Below are 15,876 nucleotides of genomic sequence, written 5' to 3' on the forward strand. Positions count from 1 at the left end.
TTAATATTGTTTTGGGTTTCAATTCTATGTGTTTATTTTCAATCTTTTAATACATTTATGTTTATAAGTTTAAATTTAAATTAATACACAAGTCAGCCATGTTATCTTATGGGACAACTGGCACTAAACAACACTACTTGCAACGTTGCAAATTCTACTAGGCCGCGATTTTTTTCCTGAAATATTCAGTCACAGGTAAGGTACTACAATACCAGCTGCAAGGCATTTTTTTGCTACTGTGCACGGAAAAATGCCTGCAATGGTGCAGGAGGCACTACAAAGAGCGAAGTCACTAATAGAGTCTACATTTACCATTGACTTAACCAAATTTTGAATGCTAAGGATATGTTTAACTTTTGTTAAACATACTTTTATGTAGACAGTGAAGAAGTAGCAAAAAATGAATTAGAACTTCAATTTTGATTCAAAGGACGTCTACCAATTCCCTGAACACAATCCTTTCACAGATTTGTACCTGTGGCAGACAACACAATAGAGTGCTTTGGTTATGTACACTGTGACTACGGTGATAGTGCTCGCTCGCCCTGAAGATGGCTGACTGTTATGTGGCCGAAAACTCAGTAGTTTCTGTACATAGTGTGTTTGATGGTGTTGGTTTTCTGGATAGTGTGGACCTAAGGACGCGGTCGAACCCCGAAGACCAAGACTGTATATAAAAGTGACGACCGTGGAAGCCTATCCATTAAGAACAAAATTGAGTGTTTTAAAACATCAAAATTCTTAAAATCTATTATTAAAAAATAACATTGTTAAAAAATACATTAATAGTGTATCATGATATAATATTATGCTCCCTACGCAATTACGGGTATACTGCTTATTTAGTACTTTTAAATGTTTCATAACTTTAAAACCAGTTGAGTCCACAAAATAAAATTATTACAGGATAATACTCTTACTTAGTACTTTATCTATGGGTGTGCGATGCATCGAAAACGCATCAAAATTTTGATTTGATTCGATTCAGCATGCATCGAATCGATGCAACGATTACGTCAACTAATTTAGGACTCCAAAATGAGTTTTAGGTAGGGAAGTGTCAATTATCGCTACCACCGATACTCGGACATTGCCGATACTAGGAATATCGGTATCAAGAATCGATTGCCAAACGTCGATTTTGCCCGATTCCGCCGATACCGACACCCGACAGGGATGGATAGATATTTTATTTTAACATTTATTTATTTGATAGCTATTAGTTTTGTAATCACGCTAACAACTTTAGTAACCAACTTAGCACACTATTTAGTTCAAAACGGCTAAAGTTTAGCTTCAGCTGTTCTCTCTGCGGGCAGATGATGTTGCACAACATAATACAATCTACATTTCAAGATGTCAGTGAGTCAGAATTCAGTCTCAGACAACCGGCGCGCGAGTGTCCTTAACACGAAATTATACTAAAAAATGTCTGTATCAATAAGTCAGACCATTAAATGTGTTATTTTAATTTTTAGAATAAAATAAATAACCTAAACTTGTCTAAATGTTTAGTTTCATCGCTGCATTACGCATCATTAGAAAAATTCGATTCAATTACGACATCGTCGAAGTCAGAGGGTTAGGCTTGCAACTTGCCTATTGCACCAAAAAGAAGATCCATATTATATCTGTACTATCTACCTAGTTTAAGAGTTTAAGTGAAGTTTTAAGTGCTACTATAACAAGAGTATTTATTGAAAAACACCTTACGCATAATCCATGTCGATTTTGTAATATTGTAATGAATGGTGAATGTTGACTATCTAAGATAAATCAAAGTATGTAACAAGAGTTCTCATTGGTCGAGAGGCCACGCTGCACTGTCATGTCAGCCAATCGACGTTCGTGTTTCAATGGAGCAAGTGACGATTACTTTGATGTCGTTATTTGTGTGTGAGTCTATTATTGTGGGAAGGGTTTAGATAAGATACATTGATAAATATCGAGAACCGTTATGTAGGACGTGATTGTTTACTAGGTGTGCAATGCAGTTGTATGCTTGCAATATTGAACGGAGCTAGCATATTAATCCAATACTTTTCTAAAGTAAATTTTACATCTGTTTCGCGTGAATGAGATTAAATACTTGCAGATCCAATGTCAATGGTATATTTGGTTCACTTAAATGGAATGTCTATTTGCAGTATCTATATAATTAATACGCTACATGAAACTTTGTCGGTTGAACTCCTCCGCCATTTCTTAACCGATTTTATCCATTGACATCTCATTGGAAAGAGCGTGTCGCGTAGATTTGCAAACTGACCTTACATTTTTGAAAAAGTCCCTTGGGCTCTGCCCCAGTGGCTTTGAAAGTTCCCATGTTATCCTTATGAAGAACATAATTGTTTACATTTTGGTCAGCTGTTTAATTTAATTGCTGTTATTTATTTTTCAATTCAATGAAACCCATCGAGTACATTTATTTACTATTTGAGTTTGTGTTAACAGAACCTCCAAGACGGATTTTGTTAGTATGGTTGTACAGTATCTTAAATTTCTGTATTTATTTATCGTTGTTTTGTGTAGCTATGACGGATCGTGTTAGCACGATTGTAACATTTATCGTTGTTTTGTGTAGCTATCATTTGTTTATTTGTTGTTTTTTTTTCTTTTATATGCCTCCGACGTGACGACAACAACACATATAGACAGGAGGCGTAATCGTGATAACGACCGCAGCTCACAGAACAGTGGCGAGTATTAGGCTTTACTCATCACAGTCAGCACCTGACCCTGGACAATCTCAACTGTTAGGTTACAAATGCCCCCTAACACTACCCCAAAACGACTTTTCGTTCTCAATTGGCCCTCTATAAATGACCTGTGTTGCCTGTACAGCGAGGCATTTTGAGAAGGAGAAAACCGGCCCGAATGCTTTAGGTTTATCAATAACGAAGATAAACATAGTCTGAGTTACACACCGGTAATCTTTGAGTTGACTCTTTTAAATTCGTTGTAAATATGACTGTTATTCGTTTTGAAATATCTTCTGTAATATTTGCAATTGCTCGAATTCGAGCAACATGTACACTAGTTCCAAGTTAATGATACGAATTGTTTACTTGCAGTATCCAAAGTCAATGATACGTCGGGTTCACGTAAACGAATTGTTTACTTGGAGTATCCAAACTCAATGGTGCATTTGGTTCATGTAAATGAATTGTCTACTTGCAGGATCCAAAGCAGTGGTTCATTCGATTCACATAAATGGAGTGTCTATTTGCAGTATCCAAAGTCAATTGTCAATTGTGGGCCTAGATTTGGTTCACATAAATGGAATGGCTATTTGGATTATTTAAAGTCAATGGTGCATCAGCCTTATCCCGCCGACCATAATTATTGGTATTTCATTTTTTAGTAAATTATACTCAATGATATTAATCCTATTGTTCTTCCCTTTTTCTCTGTACGGTATTTGTAATATGCTATTTAGATGATTCGTTGACTAACATATGTTGCGACTCTTGTTTACCTTTTTATTGTTATCTCGCTATCGCAAATAATGTCATGGCAACCAATTAACCCATAAGGCCCATGTTAAATTTCCAAAAGTTTGAATTCACGTAGAGAAAAACCCTGTGGTCCGATTTGTACAATTTCAGATTTATACCTTCCCATGGTCGGTTACTATGATTGTGCTAAATTTGGTGCAGATCGCTTCAGCCGTTCAGGAGGAGTATTTGTAAAACAAAAGCTGGAGTGTAGTATAAGAGCTTCGCTTCGCTCCGCTGAATAAAGAGTATAAAATTAGGTTTGAGATGAAAAAAAGTTAAAACTAAAATGGTCCGATTTTGATTTCATTTGGTACAAACGTGTAAACCTACATTTATTCAAATGAGTTTGCGAACCAGCATAATCAGACTATGGGAGATATTTTTAAGGAGACTTTTTTAATTGTAAATCCAATCAGGCAAATGGAAATTTGCTAAGACTGCAGGTTTGCTGCGGTGGGGGTATTCTCATTTTTGACCCTAATAACACAAAATTTCTTAATTTCTCTTTAGGCCTTTTTAAGGAGCTTAAAAAACAAATAATTTAGTTTATCAAAGTGTTTTTGTATGGTTATTGGCAACGGAGAAAATTCAAAAATTGTAAATTTAAAATTCCCATGTTATTATGGAGAATATTGTAAAATGTTGTAGTTTGCTTGTTTTATGTATATATATTTTGATCAAACTTTGCAAATTTATTTATTTTATACCAACCTATTAATATTTTCCTAAAAAACACACTTTATTAGGTTCCTTGTATAGCAGGAAACCTAGGTACTCACTAAACCTTATGTTATTTAGGCTAATTGAAAATCAATTCAGACAAATGGAAATTCGCTTAGTCGGCAGGTTTGCTGCGGCGGGGGTATTTTATGTATTAGCTGTTATAAATAAGTAAGTTTTGCGTATTTTAAATGGCAAGTCTTGTCCGGGAAATTAGGAAATTTAAACCTTGAAAACCTGGAGTTGTCCTTGAATTTGATTTTGATGGGTTGGTAGACACCCTGCTACTGTAAATTAATGTAAACATTATGTGCTAATGTGCTTGCAATGAGAAAGAATTGACCTAACCATGTGACTATATCCTGTAATGTTATGGCTACTGATGTAGGCTGAGGAAATACCCAGTTAGGATTGAAATTTTTGAGTTTTTTTTGCTTTTCAGGCTATATTGGCGAGTTTGAAATAGTTGATGACCACAGATCAGGCAAGATAGTAGTACATTTGACAGGACGTCTCAACAAGTGTGGGGTTATCTCTCCACGCTTTGACGTTCCCATCAGACACATTGAGAAGTGGACCAACAACCTGCTACCTTCTAGACAGTTTGGGTAAAGTTTTTTATAAACTAGGCCTAAAAAATGCTATTACACTGTTGAATTGTGTACATTTTTTCTGTTCAACGACCGCTCCAGAATAGGAAGAATAGCAAAAGAGGTTATGTATACAAATTGTATTTCATGGACACAGTTGTATTGAAAGTTTCCCTTAAAAAAAAATATGTTATGTTTCTCAATTTTTGACAACATGCCTATGCTGTAGCCTAATCTTGTCTTGCGCATTTCATGATAGAATTTTGTTAATATTCCGGAAAGGATAACAAAGGATAACAAGACAACAGTTGTCTTGTTATCCTTTTTCGGAATATTAACAAAATTTTTAAATAGGCCTAACCCACTTTTTGTTTGGATTAATCCGTAATAAATGCTGTTGCAACCAGTTTTAATTCCTTAATTCAAGCTATAATTAAAATTAAAAAAACATTTTTTAATTTGGAAAATTCTACTTGCAAAGTCTACATTTTTACCATTTAGACGAAGAATAAGTTCAATCCCTTGTAATCTGAAAAGGAGGGTTTAAGTGAAAAACTCCTTATTGGGTTTGTGTAATTTATTGTTATTTTTCTGTTGGTTTATATAAAAAATCTGAAAGCTTAGTAAAATAATTCCAAAAATGCCTAACAGATTATTCTTAAAAGTTATTACGGCCGTAGTGAGGTAACTAAAATCACTAAAATAAAATGTGCAAAACAACCATCACAAACAAATAATTGTATCAATTAAAATTGCCACCTAACAACTAAACTATCAAACAAACATTTTACTTTTTCAAATGATTGTCAATACAATATTGTTTAAGAAAGAGACAGAGAAGTGTATTTGAAAATAGGGCCCATAGGTACAATGTTCAATCAGCTACGGCTACGATCATATCACACATCGCTCATGCCAACGCGGGTCGTACGAAATCCTCTCGCGGGACGGGTCCAGCTCGCAAGCCATAGTTTGGAGACCCCTTGTGTATAGAGTGACAGAGTGTTTACCAGTTGGGAATTCCGGGTAATTCGGGAAAAGATTGAGAAAAGTCGTGAAAAAGTAATGAATTTCGGCCGAAGGTCGGGAATAATCTAACCCTTAAAAATTAGGAATTCAATTCAATTCAAAACTACTTTATTCATCTCTTGTACAAAATACATTGAACGGAATGAACGGGTCCCAAAACTTAAGAAAATTTTCGAGGTTGTGTAATCCCGATCACTAAGACGGGATTACATTTAATACAGAATTTTCTCGGCACGTGATTTGTTCTAATCGTTAGCAATTTCGCAACGTTGCGAGTGAAGATGATGATGTTTCCGCGATCGTAAAAAATATCGTCACAGATATTGACGATGGTGCCGTGACCGAGGAAGATGTTGACGATGGTGCCGTGACCGAGGAAGATGTTGACGATGGTTCCGTGACCGCAAGACATTTTAACGATTGTGCCGTTGGCCACGGAAGATGTGGACGATGGTTCCGTGACTGCGAGACATGTTGACGATAGTGCCGTGACCGTGGTAGACACCCTGTATGAGGATTAAAACATCCTATTGATATTCTTAGATTAGAGGTGTGGGAGCCGGAGATTTTAAATCGAGTCGAGCTTTTTTTGTATCATTAATTTTTTAATGCAATTTAATGTTATGAGGTAGAGTAAAATATAAAGTTCTAGTTGACAAAAGGATGAAAAGTTGAACTAAGTTTATATTAAACTAGGGGCCTATAGCAGCAATTGCTGCCCTTCACCTCCGTTGTAATTTGTCCTTAACCATTCCAAATGCTGTACACCATTCCTAAATACTCTCCTTCGTAGTCATGGTTCTCATAACACGATACGTTTCAACACTGCAATACCATTCTAACCTTAAAACAGAACATTAAAATCCATAAACAAACAGATACACAGTCTTTACATTAGCTGGTATATTTAAAACAGCTTATAGAAACACTGTCAGGGTGTCTAAAATCCGGGAATTGTACTTAATTTTTTATTGGCCATGAAATGTACGGGAATTGTCCTTAAATGCCAGACTATGTCCTTAACCCTCCGAGTGTCCATAGTTTAGGCCTTAATGTCCGCCTATTTTTGGCGCATTTGCAAGGTTTTATTAAAACGGATCTGAAAAGCTTAAAACAATGTTAATTCTACTGTTCTATATACCATTTTGTTTGGAAAATCATGGGCTTCAATATCATACATAAAACCTAAGGAATATTTGTTTCAAAAAAATTTTTTTAGGTAAAAATAAAAATTATTTTGGAAAAAAAATTGAAAAAAAAAATAAGTTTGCGCTCAATGAAATTGTATAAATTATAGGCCTATAAATATTTGAAAATATCCACTTTGTTCTAAATTTTATGAGGATTACAAATATATAATAATATAAGGAAGTAGATTTGCAAATAAATGAGTTATGGGCAAAAAACAGATTTCAGTACATAGCGTTTAGCTAAGAATGCATAGCCTAACCATAGCTAGGAATCTGGCTGATAATTTACATCAATATCACTACCTCTTCAGGATCATCAACCAGCCCTTCAAAATCACTTAAATCTTCTTATAATGCACCACGTATATCACTACTTTTGATTTTTAACACTAAAACAATGATAAACATAATAAAACACATCAGTCATCGGTCCGAGGTTAACTAACCTGTTTACAAATACGCACGTCAGCTGTCTGCTACAATTACGATCGGCTCGGAGAACATAAAGCGCTTAGAGACAGACCTCTGGAGAAAGCTTAGAATCTAATGAAAAGAACGATACCTAACTCGATCCAGTTCAATCCGATTTTGTCAGTCATAGAGCCTTCGCCGTAAACAGTGTTCGTGAGTCGCTGCATGACACTCGGAGGGTTAAATTTTTAATGGGCCATAATTTTATCGTTAGGAGCACATAAAAGGTCTATCAGATGTTTGTGTACATTTTCATAATTTATTACTAGAGTAATTATGCAATAAAAACCCCATTAGCAGTCTCAAACCCATTAATATTTTATCACGACAATCAAGTGTCAAGTCAAGCAAGTACTTCCAAGAATTGTTGACTCAGTAGCTTAGCTCATAAAAGTTGTATCACTTTTCAGGGTGTCTAGTAGTCGGGAAAATCGGGAAAGTCGGGAATTAGTATTGAATTTCAAAATGGTCTTGGAAAGTCGGGATTTAGTCTTAAATTTGATTTCAAAGTCGGGAATTTTTATGATTTTGCCGCGATCGTCGTCTTCCGTTTACGTAACGCGAAAGCCAATGATGATTGTCCTCACGTCCTCAGGAAATGTTCACGATTTGCCGCGATCGCGGACGTCAACGATGACGTTTCCGTGACCGCGGGAGGCGACGATGATGTCTACACGGCCGCAGGAAATGTTCATGATTTTGCCGCGATAGTGGACGACGACGATGACGTTTCCGAAACCACGGGAGACGACGATGACCTTTCCGTGACCGCTGGGGACGACGATAACGTTACCGTGACCGCGGGAGACGACGATAACGTTTCCGTGACCGTGGGAGAAGACGATGAATTTTCCGTGACCGCAGGAGACGACGATGATGTATACACGGCCGCGGGAAATGTTCATGATTTTGTCGCGATCGCGGACGACGACGATGACGTTTCCGTGACCGCGGGAGACGACGATGATGTCTACACGGCCGCGGGAAATGTTCATGATTTTGTCGCGATCGCGGACGACGACGATGACGTTTCCGTGACCGCGGGAGATGACGATAACATTTTCGTTACCTCGGGAGATGACGGTGATGTCTAAACAGCCGCGGGAAATGTTCGTGATTTTGTCGCGATCGCGGACGACGACGATCACGTTTCCGTGACCGCGGGAGATGACGATGACGTTTCCGTGACCGCGGGAGATGACGATGACGTTTCCGTGACCGCGGGTCTACACGGCCGCGGGAAATGTTCATGATTTTGCCGTGATTACGGACGTCGACGATAATGTTTCCGTGACCGCGGAAGATGACGATGATGTTTCCGTGACCGCGGGAGATGACGATGACGTTTCCGTGACCGCGGGTCTACACGGCCGCGGGAAATGTTCATGATTTTGCCGTGATTACGGACGTCGACGATAACGTTTCCGTTACCGCGGAAGATGACGATGATGTTTCTGTGACCACGGGAGATGACGATGACGTTTCCGTGACCGCAGGAGACGACGATGATATCTGCTAGGCCGCGGGAAATGTTCATGATTTTGTCGCGATCGCGGACGATGACGATGACGTTTCCGTGACCGCGGGAGATGACGATGACGTTTCCGTGACCGCGGGTCTACACGGCCGCGGGAATTTATGATTTTGCCGTGATTGCGGACGTCGACGATAACGTTTCCGTGACCGCTGGAGATGATGATGAAGTTTCCGTGACCGCTGGAGACGAAGATGATGTATACACGGCCGCGGGAAATGTTCATGATTTTGCCGTGATCGTGGACGACGACGATCACGTTTTGTAACCGCTGCAGTCAATGATGATGTCTAAACGTTTGGTACGCGGAAGATTTCATGATCAAAATAAACCAAATTTCCTAGTTAGAATTTTTTATTGCTGCATTATTTCTTTACTTGAAAACTCCACATTATCATAATGCTACTTTATGACAAAGACAAAGAGTTGGTGTAGGATTATTTAGGAAATTTGGTTAAGCTATAAAAATTGGTATCGGTATCAAGAATCGAGAATCGATACATTTTGGTATCAACACCCACTAATTGTGGAAAAAACTAGTCTTGAAAAATCTGGAATTAGTCTTGAAAAGTCTGGAATTAGTCTTGAATTTTATAATGGAAATAAACTAGACACCCTGCTTTTATTCCTTTACAACTTCTTTATTTATTTATTACTAGGGTAATCAAATCATAATTAGATCCCAAACATATTTTATCATGGAAATAATAGTTTTATATAAATTTCACTTCTTACTTGTACTTCCCCTGGCCATTGCCCTAGTGCCATAAAACTGATTGTGGTTTCATTAAACATGTAACTTATCAACTGGTAGCCGCTTACCATACCGATTTTTTACCTAGAACCGAGTTACAATATAGCCTATTCATTATGCATTAAAGATTTTTTTTTTCAAAAGTAGGCGAGAACCTAACGTTGGGCCAGGGCGAATAATGCCAAATTAATCCGCCTGGATCGGATAAGCTATGTTACAATGTTTCCGTGACCGATGGAGAGATATTTAGGATTTTGTCGCTATTGCAGGAGACAGTAATTGCGTTTTTCTGTTGCATTATAAAAGCTGTACCTAAAGTATATGTTTGTTTACTTTCATAAGACAAAAAATAAGTTTCTATTTTGAAATTTAATTCTTGTCTATTATTATTTACTTTTCTCTCTGGAACAACTACAATTAAGAACAAGATTAATACAGTTTGACAAATCAGGAAAATTATTCTGCAATCTCACCGACAAAGGTCCTTAAATGTACGGGAATTGTCCATGAATTTTTTATCCAGAATGTAGTAGACACCCTGACTGTGTAGCATTTCTTCCATTAGAAAATTTTAACTGGATCTTTAACGGCTTGTGGGGCAGAGCAGGGGTAATTTTTGACATTTCTGATATTTTTCCCACCGTCCTTGGATCTTAAGCTTTAAAATGGATCCTCAACATCCATGCTACTGTCAGATGGGGCTACTATGAACGAAAAGTAAAAAAAATGTTTTGACTATGTAACACACATTAAATATGTCATATTCTGCATCTATTACACATTTTCTAATTCCTTGGTTTATTTACTTTAATAATATATCATAAAGTTTAGTGCGATATTGTTTTTAAAATTTAAAAAAATATTAACTGAGACCTTCTTTTTTCAAACTCAACAAAACTCTTTTGCTAACACAAAAAATTACAAAGGATTGGGCCTTCTAGGTATTTTTTTATGATACCTTAGTTATACAGTAGAACCTCTTTAATCCGAACCCCCGTAATCCGAACGTCCACTAATCCGAACCCCTCATTGCTGTACTCTATACACAGTACAGCAGTTCTTTATTGTATAGCCTACTGTATTTAATTTACAGTAACTGTTTATTCACCATGATTACTACTGTATTAAATAAACACTGTATTTTACTTTATAAAACATTTTTTCACTTTTCCCCAAAATAATGTTGATCAATTTTAGCCATGTTTTAGCTATTGTTATGTAAAATCAACAATATGTTCTGTAATCCGAACTATTCAATAGTCCGAACTACCCCTGGTCCCAATTAGTTCGGATTAAAGAGGTTCTACTGTAGGTTGATATTCATGTCTCTTAAAAAAATGAAAAAAATAAAGATTTTTGGTACAGAGAAAGGTTCCGATCTGCCACCATCTTACTTACTTACTTACTTACTCCCATGGCCATTTATGCCCAAGGCGGGATTTGGCCGCACCAACAACTGCTTTCCATCTCTCTCGATCTTCTGCCTCTTCCACTTCTGCCCCCACTTCTCTGACGTCCTTGGAAACACTATCCCACCATCTCTTCTTGGGCCTTCCTAATGGTCGTTTCCCTTCTGGCTTTCCTATACTTGCTTCTTTTAGTAGTGAACCTCGTTCTCTCCGTAGTGCGTGTCCTGCCCACCTTATTCTCCTTGCTTTCACGTGTGCTACTACATCATAATCATTGTACATATTCCTTATCTCCCTATTATGCCTTTTTCTCCATTCTCCATTTTCTTGTATTGGTCCATAGATCATTCTTAAAATTTTGTTTTCAAAAACAATCATTTTGTTTTCTTCTTTTTTATTTAAAATCCAAGTTTCAGCTCCATATGTTAATACTGGTCGAATTATACTATGATATATTTTTATTTTCGTTTTATGTGAGAGAATCTTTGAAGTCAACAATTTCTTACAAGAATACATACATTTATTGGCCTGAGCAATCCTATAATTTATTTCCATTTCTTCACTATTGCTGCTTGATATAATTACCCCTAGATATTTAAATTGTTCAACAACTTCAAAAGTATGTCCATCTATACTAATTTCATTTGTCCTCACTTCATTTGGCTGTCTCGTGAAGTGTATATATTTTGTCTTCTCATCATTAATCTTTAGGCCCATTTTTTCTGATTTTTTTATGAACAGTCTGGTTAGCTCCTCTAGGTCATTTCTGTTTTTTGACAGAATTACTACATCGTCCGCAAAAGCTAGGATGTTTATTTTTGTTCCCATTTCTAAACCTATATTTGTTTGTCTTACTTGTTGGAGGGCCTCTTCTAAGGCTATGTTAAATAATATAGGTGACATTCCATCACCTTGCCTTACGCCTGTTCTTACTTTAAAGCTTTCTGATAACTCTCCATCTATTTTTACTTTGCATTTTGATTCATTCAAGGACATTTCTACTAGTTTTATTAGTTTTCTGGGGATCCCAAACTTTTCCATCTGCTGATATATTCTTCCTCTGTCAAGGCTATCATAGGCCTTCGAAAAATCAATGAAAAGCCCATGTACTTCTTTATTGTATTCCCAGTGCTTACTAATAACTTGTTTAAGTATGTGAATCTGATCCATTGTAGATCTCCCTTTTACAAATCCTGCCTGGTGATCCTCTATTATACTACTTGTGTATTCCTCGAGTCGCTTTTGAATAATCTTTGATAAAACTTTATATCCATGACTGAGCAAAGATATTCCTCTGTAATTTCCACATATTCCTTTGTCTCCTTTTTTATATATTGGCACTATCATAGATTCTTTCCATGTTTTTGGCATTTTTTCTTCGTTCCATACTCTACATATTATATCATGGAGTTTTTCTAGTGTAGACCTGCCACCTTTTTTAAATAATTCTGCTACTATACCATCTTCTCCAGGAGATTTGTTATCCTTTAAGGAATTTAATGCTTGTTCTACTTCTTCAATACTTGGATTCTCAACAAGAGGTTGTACACCATGGTATATGGGGATTTCTTCATTATTGTCAATTTCTTCCCCATTTAGTAACTCCTCAAAGTGCTCTCTCCATCTGTTGGTCACTTCCTGTTTCTGTACTAAAATATTGCCCTCTTTGTCCTTAATGCCAAATGCATTTGCTGTATATCCACTTCTGAAGTGCCTAACACATTTATAAAAGTCTCTGGCATTTTGTGCTCTCTGATCTCTTTCTGCTTTTTCTAGTAATCCCTTCAAGTACTCTCTCTTTTTCTTACGCAGGGTTCTTGTGGTTTCTTTGTTTACTCTAAAATATTCTTCTCTATCTTCGTTAGACTTACTGTTCAACCACTTGACAGTTCAGATCGCGGCAAAATCGTGAACATTTCCGGCGGTTGTTTAGACATCACCATCATCTCCCGCGGTCACGGAAACGTTATCGTCATCTCCCGCGGTCACGGAAACGTCATTATATAATTATAATAATAATAATAAGTTCATCTGGCCCCCTCAGGAAGATTTTGATATCATAGCATACAGTGATATGATACAAGTTTTCCCCAAACCGTCAATGATATCTTTATGAGGACCAGGTGTATTTACCTTCAATGCTGCCCTCAGAAACTACCTGCTCAGCAGCCTATCATGTAAAAGAAAGAAAAAGAAAGAAAAAACTGTGTAACTATTGTAAATATATTAGTCGTTTTCAAGTATGTATAGTTTTGAAGTTATAAAAAAAATTTTGTAACAAAGTAACCCCCATCTCACGGAAGTAGAGTCCCGCAAACTCGGCACTCGATAACCCGGCAGTCTGGATAACTCGGCCATCACCTGGCTCAGAAAATTGGTGATTTTTTTAGTTTGAGTTAAACATGGACTCAAGCCAGCTCAAGTCAAATCATTCACAACTCGTATTAACGATTTGTTCTACTATATCTGATAACTTAATACTGACTTGTGATATAAATATTCGTAAAAAAGGTGGTTAAAAAGCTTAAAAATTTTATTGTTCTTATTCTTAATACTAGTTTCCATTAACCAACATTTCACAAACTCGGCACCCTTCCAGTCCACATTACGCCGAGTTTGAGGGACTCTACTGTACCTTTTTTCCTAGCTCGAGAAATTTTGTGGGAACTAATTCGCTTACGGAATTAAATATATAGATTTCACCTAATTTTGTTTTCTTCAAAAGGCAATGTTTTCTTAAAATTCATGGTCTTAGATAAAAAATACAAGGGAACATAAAAATATGATAATTCTTTTTTTTAAATTTTAATGGAGTTTATTGTAGCATTAGTTTAAAAATTAAAGGAGGAATTGATTAATTTATGTAAACATTTTAATGCCACTAGGCCTACCTCAAATCCTCAATTTTAAACTGGTATGCATTTAAACTCAGTGTAAAGCTTGTTGGATACGGTCACGAGTAAAAAATTGCTTTAAATTTAGTACTTATCATAAATCATAAATTTGCTGTAATTTGCATACATCACCATGTGACAACTGTAATCCGTAAAAATCGTTGTAATTTCTTAAGCCCATGAAAACATCATAGTCTTCTGCGATTACAGTAAAATCCTGAGTACCTCCCACAGTAACAGAAAAGTTGTTATCATCGTTTTCCGCAATAATCGCAAAATCCTGAATATCTCCATCGTTTACGGAAACATTATCGTCAGTGGCAAAATCCTGAATATCCCTCAAGGTCACATAAACTTAATATCATCATCATCATTATCATCCACAATAGCTGCAAAATCCCGAGTATCTCACGTGGACAAGTGGTCATCGTCATGGTATTCTGCGGTCACGGAAATGTTATAATCGCCATCCGCGATCACAGAAAAATCCTGAGCATTTCCCACTGATTGCAGACTTGACATTATCATCGTCTACCACGGTCACGGAAACGTCATCTTTGTTGTCCGCGGTCACAGCAAAATCCAGGAGATTTCCCACAGTTGTGAACACATCACAATCATTTCCCACACTTAAATAGCTATAAAGTAAAAGCTCGGCTCGAGCTCAGTTTTCTGACTTTGTGCTAGAGCTTGTAGCCCAAGTTTGCGGCTGAGCTCGAAAATCAAGCCGCTCGCACACCTCTACTTACCATTTATTCTTGTTAATGTATGTGTCAAGTTATTTATTATGTTGATGACATTTCAATGTGTATTAAAAGTTGTCATGTTGAATGGCTCTAATAACTATTAAAAATCATATATTCTTTTTTTTAAGATATGTTGTCCTCACAACCAGTGGAGGTATCATGGATCATGAAGAGGCCAGGCGAAAACACTTAGGAGGGAAGATACTCGGGTTCTTCTTCTAATAGTGTAAAACACCTTTGTTTAAAAAAAATAAACAAAAATGTTTTAATATTTGTGTTTAATTGCCTTTACATTATAAGTACACAAGTGCAATCAATAACTTTTTAAAAATTAAGCAGAATTCTAATCTTGTCACAAATGAATTTGGGTAATTGAGACCTCTGCTGTATAATGCTAGGGGAAGTACCCAAAAGTGTGGATTATGAATCTCAAAAATTATAATAATATTTTTTTTAGATTGTATAGTTTGTGATAAATGGTCCTTACAGGGTTCCCATGGACTTAAAAAGTCAGAGAAGGTTTTAACAAAGGCCGCAAGTCAGGGAAAATTTTTTAAAAGTAAAGTCGAAGTAGTTTATTAAAAACTAATATAAATCAATTAAAGTGGTTTAAATACCTGTAATATTGATAATCCAATCGGTTGTATAATAACTAGGTTCGGCTCACATTCAGTGGCACTTCTTCCGAAGGTCGTCAAAGTTCACAAATATTTACATAACATAAAAACATTTAATGTTATGTTTGTGAACCAACATGCCTTTATGATGGGCAAATTGACTACAACAGCCCTGCATAGCCTGGTAGTGAGAATTGAAGACACATTAGATCACAAGGAAATCCTAGCAGGAGAATTCATGGACATCCAAGGAGCCTTTGGTAATGTGTCCTATCAGTCAATAGAGGAAGCACCGATAGACAGAGAAATTCCTCAAGAAATAGTGTGTTGGATAATGGCTCTGCTCCAAAGCAGAGAAATATCAGCCACGGTCGGAGACTCGTCGGTTACAGTCGAGGCCAGAAGAGGGTGTTTCCGCAAGA

At 36.7% G+C, this 15,876-nt stretch overlaps 1 protein-coding gene across 1 annotated transcript in view; it reads left to right on the forward strand.

Annotated features, from left to right (window-relative positions):
- LOC128982923 (40S ribosomal protein S15Aa) overlaps positions 1–15,106 on the forward strand; it is a 40,586-nt gene extending 25,480 nt beyond the window's left edge. Inside the window, exons 3-4 of the mRNA XM_054401996.1 lie at positions 4,663–4,828; positions 14,966–15,106. Coding sequence (XP_054257971.1) covers positions 4,663–4,828; positions 14,966–15,059 — 260 coding nt within the window. The 3' untranslated portion in view covers positions 15,060–15,106. The remainder of the gene's footprint in view (positions 1–4,662; positions 4,829–14,965) is intronic.
- The last annotated feature ends 770 nt before the right edge of the window (positions 15,107–15,876 follow it).

This window comes from Macrosteles quadrilineatus, unplaced genomic scaffold (genome assembly GCF_028750875.1).
Source record: "Macrosteles quadrilineatus isolate MER2022 unplaced genomic scaffold, UCM_ALF_1.0 Scaffold_1__1_contigs__length_201487025, whole genome shotgun sequence".
NCBI classification, from domain to species: Eukaryota; Metazoa; Arthropoda; class Insecta; order Hemiptera; family Cicadellidae; genus Macrosteles; species Macrosteles quadrilineatus.